General features: G+C 39.7%; 1 protein-coding gene across 8 annotated transcripts in view; it reads right to left on the bottom strand.

Moving 5' to 3' along the window:
* Positions 1 to 963: 963 nt before the first annotated feature.
* PLCB4 (phospholipase C beta 4) overlaps positions 964 to 10,233 on the bottom strand; it is a 446,434-nt gene continuing 437,164 nt past the window's right edge. For all 8 annotated transcript variants that reach the window (XM_049869961.1, XM_049869962.1, XM_049869959.1 and 5 more), the window contains 5 exons: positions 9,981 to 10,082; positions 8,941 to 8,998; positions 8,390 to 8,476; positions 4,910 to 4,946; positions 964 to 2,519 (listed from right to left, as the gene is read on the bottom strand). In XM_049869961.1, coding sequence (XP_049725918.1) covers positions 2,431 to 2,519; positions 4,910 to 4,946; positions 8,390 to 8,476; positions 8,941 to 8,998; positions 9,981 to 10,082 — 373 coding nt within the window. In that variant the 3' untranslated portion in view covers positions 964 to 2,430. The remainder of the gene's footprint in view (positions 2,520 to 4,909; positions 4,947 to 8,389; positions 8,477 to 8,940; positions 8,999 to 9,980; positions 10,083 to 10,233) is intronic.

The following is a 10,233-nucleotide window of genomic DNA, read 5'->3' as shown; positions in this document are numbered from 1 at the left end:
GATGGATCCAAGCTAGCATCTCTGGTCCCCCACATCCCACAAAGCCAGCCCCTGGGGGATTCAGAAGTTCCTGCATATCCCAGATGAATGCTAGAATAATCTCGGCCTGCGATGAGGACTCGACTGAGCAGGGACCTTGAGACACTGGGCTAGAAGGGTGATTTTTGTAGGCCTGGAATAGAGGGCAGGAAGGACCTCCCAACAGTAGGGAGACCTGGTGCTCCTCCCCATTACCAGTAGGACACACAAGTTTCTCCCTGTCCCCAGATGCCATCTTGGGAAAGGGGGAGGGAGGCCTCCTGAATGGGAAGGGAACACTAACAGGGCATCTGACTCTGAAGTAACTGAGTATGCCTCTAAAATGAAGTATTTTTTGAGCTGGAGGAGATTGAGTTATTTTAATTGGTTTAAGTTTTATTTTTCTTCGTAATAAGTAAGAATGCAGGATTTGAGTGCCGTATGAAATTATAACAGAAAATAAAACACCCTTTTTATTGCACAGTTAGGCTGTGTGTACATCCTACTGCAATGGAATCTTTGGGGGAGTAAGATATTTCCAATACTAAAAGTACTCTGGGTTAAAAAAAAATTGGCTCAGGGTATAACTCTGGAAAATGTAAATATTTATATTTACATGGTGTAGGGGTATGAGAAATAAGAGAAACAATGATCGTAAAAACGGGAAACTAGAAGTCCTCCTCAGAAGCAGAAAGTGCAGCCAAGTGATGAATTCAGCCAACGCTACAAGATGGTGAGAGAAACTGAGCTCTCAGAAAACCCATCTGGTGTTGAGACAGGACTAGGCTGGAGCAGGGCTGGTTGGACAACCCCCCCCCCCAACCCCTGCCTTTGCACATAGGCCAGGAGAAAAGGAAGATTATTGATATGAAAAGATTATTGATGGATGAGGTGGAACGTTTACTGGGAAGCATTGGAGGAGCAAATACTCTGATGGGCATAAAATGTGTTTTAATTTTTTATTAGAGAAGTTGGAAGTTTAACTTCAATATTGATGGTAACATCATTTTCTCTGCTTTGTTCAGCGGAACACACAGAATCAATTTGTACAAGCATATACAACAATTCAGTTGGTGTTGTGTGTACTAAAATCAGTAATCTGATTAGTTCTAGACTACCAGGTTTCCATGCGCTCCTCTGGCTTTGGCAGCATGGTTCGATTCTCAACGGAATACTTTTTCATGCACTGTCTGCAACAAAACTACAGCAGGCTTGGAGACCATGCAGAGTAACACTGTAGCAAATTGGGTATTTAACAGACATAAAAAGATTATCTCCTGATATGAAATTCTGAAAATCTGCATAAATATTTTTTGTGTAAAATTAAATTAGTTATGCATTTTTTTCAAACTAGAACTTGAAGTATCAAGAATGCCCACATAATTCATATACACATATGTATAGACTTCTTTTCATTATGCTAAAAGTCTTGAGAGTCAAGTTATATTCTGTGCCATACATTTATTTAACCAGTATTTATTTGGCATTAGATTAACTGTGTCTGTACAGATTAGTCTTAATTGGTGCTTGTGTGTCATGCAAACATAGTTCTAGTATTCCTGTTTACTAGTCTTGTCATGTGGCAATACGTAGATGATTTTGCTCTATAACAGTGTGAATTAAAGAGTATAAATGCTCTATACATGGTCACATTTACAAGGTTTGCCAATAACCACTTCATGATCTTTATGATATGGTGGTGAGGTGGAACCTCTGGAATTTGCAGAAGCAATTCCTATCAAGCAATGTCAGATGTCAGATGTCAACTCTCTTAAATGTGCCTACACAGAGTTCCCCTTTGCACATTGATGAGTTTTGCCACAGGTACGCTGTTCTATTTTTTTGTTGTTCTAGTAATTTCCACAACTTTCACAGGAAATTAGCTTCTTACGGAATGGTAGAGACATGGCACTTACTGATGAGGTAACTCTGATGTGGAAAAATTCTGCAAAATTACTTGTCTAGCAGAACACCACTTCCGCTGATGAATTGGTAGAGTTTTTGTTGTCGTTTTCTTTTTCTCTAGTGCACGCACTTGCTATTAAATTGCCAATGCACTATTTTTGCCGCAGCTCAAACATGTCCTAATGCATCGCAAAGCAGAGTTGTTAATACAAAGCTCGCCAACTTGTGATGGTATTTTATAGCAAACATGTTCAATTTGTATTATCAATGGTTCAACTCTGCCTTATTGGAATATTAATTTTTTTGTGGATTTGTAGCTACTTTTGGCTGGCCAAGGAAATTCAATACTCAGAGCGTTAAAAGTATGTAAGTCATTCCAAGTCTCTATGGTTTCAGGTAACATCTCGTTGACGGAGAAAAGAAACACAAAAGAAAACTGCTTTCTTTCATGGAATTTGGGTTCAGAAGTTCGGGAGGGATATTTTGATGCTGCGCAGTTTCGCTGTCTCAGTTTGCGTTTTGGAGTTTCACACTACTGTTGCTGGTCTGCGATCCATCTCGGCTTCCAATTTCACCATCTGCTGCATCTCCTTCGCCTGTAACGTCAGAAACATGGCCTTACTCACGGAAATCCTCTCCTAAAGGTACTTCACCCTGCCCTCTTCTCCCCTGAATCTCAGTCTATCACTACATCATCACCACCCAACAGTGTGGTCCACTGGACCAGCAGCCATCAGCATCACCTAGTGGCTTGTTAGAAATGCAGGCTCTCAGGCCCCACCCCGGACCTACTGAAGCAGTATCTGCATTTTAACAAGATCTCCAGGAAATCCGAGGAGGACTGGTCTACACAGGGGTAGGACAACCATCTGAAAAGAGGTTGAGCAAGTCTCCTGATATTAAGACTACGTCATACCCAATGGTTCTTGTTTGATTTAGCTTCTACAGATTGAGATGTTGCTTTGACTGGGTATAAAAAAAATTTTTTTTTTATCACTTTTAGGATAAGAGTTGCTTACGCACAATTTAATCCCCTAATAGCCTGAATTTAATTGAAAGTAATTCCTAAGAACCTAAGTGTTGGAGATGTTCAGATGGGAGCGTATTGCATTGGCTTGGTTCGAATGTCCTCCAAATAGGACATTACAGGAGTGTGTGGCGTTTCTGGAATCCTATTGTCCAAAAAACAATCCCTATGTGTTTTCACTTCTCTGGGGGCAATTCACCCTTTACAGACTACCAGGAAGTAAGATATGGTGAATTCAATCTCATGACTTGAGACTCTGTCACGAGAACAACCAGCTAGTTTAGGGGTGGGAAGAGATCAGATAGGGGCAGGGTCCAGTGACAGATAATTGCTTGGCAACATAGGGAAAAATCAACTGGTTCATTTCAACTTTTACTTTCCAACTGGAAGCCTGGGTGCTTTTGCCACATAGGCTCAGCCCAGATCTGCTAGAGCCCGATGCATACATCTTCTGGGAGGAAGACAAAGCACCCTTTCCTTTTTTAGTAACGCACCACTTTGAAATCAAGGACATCTAAGAATGGAAACATGGGAATATAAAGCTATGAATCGGAGGGGGAGTCTGCAGTACTCTGATCTCATGATTCAGGTATGCTTAGAAAGGCCTGTGGGAGGGTTTGGGCAACTCTGCAGATCATACGACCAGTTGCCTTTGAGTTAATTCCAACGGATGGTGATCCCATGTGCCTCAGAGTAGACCTGCACTCCACAGAGTTATCCATGGCTGTGATCTATTGGAAGATCGCCAGGCCTTTCTTCTGAGGCACGCCTAGATGGGTTTGAGCCAATAACCCTTCCATCAGTAGCTGAGCTCTTTACTGTTTGTGCCACCCAGGGACATACTATGAGCATATCAATGTCTCAAATGAAGCTCTGTTACAAAATTAGCTTAACCAATGGACCGTACAGTGATTTTCTTCTTCTTACTTTTATACTGTGAATTTAGACATGATTTGGGTCAGGATGGGTATAATTACACCAAAGAATGATATCTTTCTGCTTAAATTTGGGATAGGTGGTTCCTTCTACCCAGAAATTTTCTTATGCCTTAAGTATAACAATACTCTAATAGAGAAATGAAGAAATGGAGAAAAATATACAAACATGGAAGCTATGACACAAACAGTATTCATAAGAGATGAGAGTGAAACATTATCAGCACTGAAAATTAAATGCTTTTATGTTCAGAAAACGGTAATAAGATTCCCTATGCTCCTCTGTTTCAGCGTTTAAAGACAGTATGGAACACAGTTTAGAAATAATTACGACATTAAAAGATTATTCCAAGAGCTAATATAGTTCTCATACGAGCAGGGTGACCATTCATTCCTGTTAGCCTGGGATAGCTCCAGTTCATGACTGAAGTCCTGGCTACGAGGAACAACACCCTTTTCACTCTTAAAACTATCCTGGTTTGGATGATGTATTGTATGGTCACCTTCTTTATGACAGGTGACTAGGGTTCTTGGCAGACCAGGCAGAAAGCACGACAGTGGTCATTGTATAATGTCTGCATACAGACCATCAATCTCTGTCATTAAAAATAACCAATGAACTTTTAGTGGAGTGCTTTAAAAATGGATTAGAGACATAATAGTACTGTCTTTGGGAAAGACTGACTCGGTGGCCCAGTCTTAGCTGTAATTGGTCTATACGACAACTGAATAAGGTTGTTTTTGATGCCTGGGTATTTATTCATTCACGTGATCTGGGTTTCCCAGGCCTGCAATTGGAACCACTGGCTAAAACTCCAACAGAAGTTACTCTCTACAGATTTCGGGCATTTCGGTTTGATATTACATCAGAAATCCAAGCATGAAGTAATCAGGCCTTTAAACCCAGACCTTTGCATCTTAATTAGTTATAAGCAGATGTGAATCAGCCATGGCAACCGCACCGGGAATACTGACGGAATTGAGAAGGAAAGCAATATTTTGCTTATTAGAGTTTGAGTCCTACCTTGCATTTGGGACACTGCGTGACAGGATTTCAAAAGCTGTTTGTACAAAAATAGTAATGTCAAAATTGAGTCATACATACAAAACAAAGAAAATAAATGAATACTGAAGTGAATCTGAGAAATGAATGCAAAACCATATACAGAAAAGCAAAACGCTAAGAATAAAACATGTATACGCCCATCAGTGACAAACTTTCCCCGAGCTGATCGCAAAAGAAAAAAAGAACAAAACAAAACAACCGATGCCTCTCATCCCAGACTGGGCCTCTCTTCCGTGGTGGTGAGGGGAGAAGGAGACCCTGGGCAAGCTCCCTTGCTTCTCTTTATTAAATGATAGAACTGGTGACAAAAATCAATTTCTAAAACTTGGGTGTGATAATTTAACAAAGCTGTTAGTGTTTGAGATGGTACATGTCAAGACAAATGAGGTCCTGTGTGGGTGGGAGGTCTACAGGAAAATTTAAGTAGGAAAAAAATCCCCAAACTTCAGATTGTTAAATGAATAATTGGCTAATAATAAAGGCAAGGCCATACAGTAGCTTAAAAAGGAAGTGGAGGTTCAGATCTCAGAGTCAGGACCAAAACATTAGAACTTGACTTGTTTTGGCCAGGGCTCTCAAAGCTGGTCTATCTAACGAAGTAAATCCATTCCATGGTGCGTATTTTGGGGGACTGGGAGAACGACCAGGAATAGGACCACCGGAAAGCAGTAAGAACCTCAAAGGGAAATACTATGGGAAATACGATTCCATCTTTGGCTTAGAAACAAAGAAAAAACTCTTGGGCTTTAACAGTGGTTTGGAAAGTTGTTCTGAAAGCTGAGGATCGGCTAGAGAGAGGGATCTGTTTTCAACTAAGAAAATGTTTAATTGGTTACGAAGGGAGTTCATATAGAGGTCCAGACCTTGCCTTTTATGGGGGAAGAAATGGAGTCACTGTTTGTATCTTTTGTACTGTGCCTGTGACAGTGTTTTAAACACACAGCATAACTGTCAATTCAGAGCTTTTGGACCTTCAAATTCCATAAAAATATACTGAGCTGGGATTGAATTTGTCATGGAACAGATCATATTTGTAAAGCAAAGCTTAACACAGAAATTCAAGTCCAAATTCTACGTTTGCCAGAAGCATCCATATGATATCCTGAATTTCTTTTCACTAAGTCTCATTAAATCTTCATTGAATCCCAGGTCTTCTCAAGTTCTGCTTTTTCCTAAGCTTCTGTGACTCAGTCTATCAGTTGTGGGAGGTAGATATTATCCATCTTCATAAGCATTAGATGAACTTTTGCCACAAAAGGCCCCCACCTTCCCCAAATGATTCAATCAATATAGATATCATCAACCCAACATTTTATTGCAGGGATTTTGGGCAGCTGTCACTACCTATATATTAGGATGAATGCTCCAAGTGATTCATTTTTTATTTTTTATTATATACTTGGGTTCTGACACTAAAAACATTAGGTAACTGTGTTCTGTAGCTCTGACACATACCACTGGGGTAGTGATGAGTCATTTTTAGCACACTTACATATTTGAGCCAAACTTGTTGCTAAGTAACAGTAATTTCTAAGAAGGTTCTTAATTTATTTAACCGAAACATAACCGTGCCTTACCTGTTATTACGCCCTTCTTCGAAGGAAGTTTTTAAAAATACCTCTCGAAGGAATTCTTGTCCCTACCCATCCCTGCATTATCATTCTCCATCGCTGATAAGAATGCTAGTACTTTGGCGATGGTGGCTTTACCCTTATTCATATTTCCATTCTACCCACCACCCCGGATCACTTTTTGAGAAGTGCTTTAGGAGCAAAAATGTAACCTAAGTAACTTGTATTAGGACGTGAGGCATCTAGGAGTTAGTCAAATGACTTGGACCCACAGGACAGGAAACATTTCGTGTCTGTCTGGGGAATTTGCGGCCCGTTCGTGAACAGAAGCATCTAGCTGGAAGGAAATATGGGATGTAACTCCGAAGTATGCTGAGGAGTAAGACTTCGGTCCACCATCGTAAAGAACCAGAAGTAGTATTTATTTGTTGCCCAATTAAAATACAAAAAAAAGATTTTACTGTTTTGTTTTGCTTTCTTAAAAATACTTTTTAGCATAATTCCTATTTAAGAGTTCTTCAACGGGAAACATTTACTCTGAAAAAAATCTATACCTTAAACAGAATTGCTTTATAGATGGGAGAAAACAGGAAACAACACTGTAGTACATTCACATATTTTATCAAAACCTCTTGAAGTAAATTATCTACAAATAAATAGCTTCCAAGCAGCCAGAGCTAAAGAGTGGAATTTGAACCCAGATTAAAATTTAAGCTGTTACTGAGATCATTTTGCCATATGAGCTAGAGGTGTTGGCATCAAATTGAAATGACACTGTGCAAGGCTGATTGGCAGCAGCCTATTTGGGATGGAGTACACCTGTACCTATACTAGGCTCCACGTAAACATATACATTTATCTTGGTGTTGGTATACGCCTGATGGCCTAACTAAACTGTTGGATTCTGGGCAACTTTTTATTTGTATGTCTTTTGATTTAGTGTTTTGATTTCCTGCTTCGAAAAAGCACCAAGAGTATGGATGCCATCCATTCATGTTAAGTAGTTTGTAAGCTTATTCTGGGTCCTGCTATTAGGGCCCACCTGTAAGTCCTAGGGGAAACCCTGGTAGCTTAGTGGTTAAGTGCTATGGCTCCTAACCAAAAGGTGGGCAGTTCAGATCTACCAGGCACTCCTTGGAAACTCTATGGGGCGGTTCTACTCTGTCCTATAGGGTCGCTGTGAGTCGGAAATCGACTCGACAGCAATGGGCTTTGGGTAAGCCCTAGGAAGGTTTTATAACTTCCTTTTTAGATTGAGGTTGAACATAGGTGGTTTCTGTCATCATTTGCTTTTAGACATAGTATCTCTTGCCTGTAGGTTGTGCATTACAAAAGTCAAAATGAAAAGAGAAATAATTTGAATCATCTGTTTTCTCCTGGTCTTATTTTCCATAATATCGTTCTTAAAACCCACTGCCACTGAGTCAATTCCAACTCATAGCAGCCCTATAAGACAGAATAGAACACCCCCATAAGGTTTCCAAGGCTGTACATCTTTATGGAAGCAGATTGCCACATCCTTCTCCTGAGGAATAGCTGGTGTGTTTGAACCACCAACCTTTCAGTTAGCAGCCAAGCACTTTAACCACTGCACTATCAGGGCTCTTCTTAGAATCCCCACACAATATTCAAATGATGACTTTTTAGTCTTTTTACCCACAGCCACATTCCTCTTCTACTTCAAAAAAAGAGTGCTTTCTGTTTTTGGGGGGGTGAAAAAGGGAAAAATCAGTAATAGACACCAAATTCTTCGAGCTACTTTTCCACGCCACCACTCAGGCAGAAGGGTCACTGCAGGCCACAGCCTTTGAATCCCGAAGCTGCTGGCTGGCTGCCTGTGTCTTTTCATGCTTCTTGGGGAAAATACCTGCTCATTCTGTTTCTCTAGGAATTCTAAGTGTTCAAGCTGGACTTTTTTCAACTGATCCATTTCTTTGGACTGCTTCATTGCAAGCTGCAAAAAAAAAAAAAAAAGCAAAACAGAACAAACAATTCCGATAAAATTTGTATTGTAATCTTAAAAATTATGGAGGTGGGATGACTTGTAAGTTTACAATTTAAGCGAGGGAGGTAATAAGAAAAAAAAAATATAGTCTAAAAACTGGGAAAGAGTTTAAACCTGTAATTCTGAGATTTTTTTCTGCTAAATTCTTAGAAAATCATAGAATACTTAAAAATTCTGCTAAATTCTTAGAAAATCATAGAATACTTAAAAAATTATGGTTAAAACTTGGCTTCATTTTCTGGATGATAAGTTGGTGCCAAACCATAAGCGTAAAGATTTTAGTAAGAGATTACTTTAGCTTTCAGGGAGCAGAGAAGTTGGAATGTTTAATATACAGGGAAATCAAATTACACAAATTAACTAGAAGCCTGGTTTTTCAGAGGAAGAGTGCCAAGAAAATATAAAATACTTACTCTCTTTCTTTCTTCCAGAAACTTTTTGGTGTTGCTGCTGTTTAACTCTCTGACCCTCCTAAAAGTAACGGGTACAGATAATAGTTGGCTTGGCAGTGAATGGTATTAATAACACATAAAGTAAGAAAGAGCTATATTCCATTTAATTATATGGATGGGATTCTTTGTCCTAATTTTTATTGTAAAAATTTCAAACATACAATGCACAGAGAAAAACATAAAAACCACCACGTACCCACCATTCAGATGAACCAATATTAATATTTTGCCATGTTTGTCTCATATTTTTTAAAGGAAATAAAAGAAGTACAAGTGCCAGAAATCTTTGCCTCAAAGAGGGACAAATCTGTGGTGTGGTTTATACTGCAGAGCTGCCGGTCAGATCAGGGGACAGAGGGACTCCAGCTGAGACTTGTGTCCTTCCTCAGCCCCTTCCCTGTACCCATTCTGCTTCCCTCACTTCCCTTCTCCAGAGAGCCCTTCCTTAGTAAATCAAATCACATGTGCTTGAATTTCTGTCTCGTCCTCTGTTTCTAGAAAACCCAATCTAAGACGAAGGTAAACCAGAAAACCGGGTGGAGGCTTTTGAGAGGATCCCTGGTGTCAAGGGCAGTGCAAGGCAAATGAAGGGAAGATGTCCTCCTTAATGCAGCTACTCAGAACTGTCCCATCAAAGGACAGCCTGACACCAGAGCAGTGCATGCCAAGGAGGCACGCTGTAGGATGACCCAACGGAATGTGGGAAGGCTATTTTTCAATGAATTAATTATGCCATATTGGATACCATTTTATTTTTGAATGAGTATGTACATATTGAATCGAAATTTATTTAACTAATGGTTGTACATTATCAGAAAACTCTGGTTCTACAGCAATGATAATAAATCTTTTTAGCAGTTACGACAGTAGAATTCTTAAGTCAAAACAACAGATCTCTTCAGGTCTCAAATGTCAGTATGTGAGTATATATAGACACATATGTTTGAGAATGTGCTTTCAGGTCAACGCAATAGTTACACAGGGAGCATGCTCAGACCCACCTTTCTCGTTCTGCTTTATTCTTGATAGATTTATCTTGGCTGATGGCTTTGCTGTTTTCCATAGAAATCTTAGCCTGGTGAGCTCGCATTTCCTTGCTTTCCCTAGGTATTAAAAACAAACAAACAGACAAATAAACCAACAAATTCCACAGGTGGCATTAGGCCTAGGTTCACCTCATTTTTTTTTTTTTTTTACAATATTGATCTGATTGAGTTATTTTGTATTTTGTGAAAAGGAGGTTAGGAACCCAAG

Source organism: Elephas maximus, chromosome 25, assembly GCF_024166365.1.
Source record: "Elephas maximus indicus isolate mEleMax1 chromosome 25, mEleMax1 primary haplotype, whole genome shotgun sequence".
Taxonomy (NCBI): domain Eukaryota; kingdom Metazoa; phylum Chordata; class Mammalia; order Proboscidea; family Elephantidae; genus Elephas; species Elephas maximus.
The sequence above is the reverse complement of the archived record's forward strand: the minus strand, read 5'-3'. Positions and strand labels throughout refer to the sequence as shown.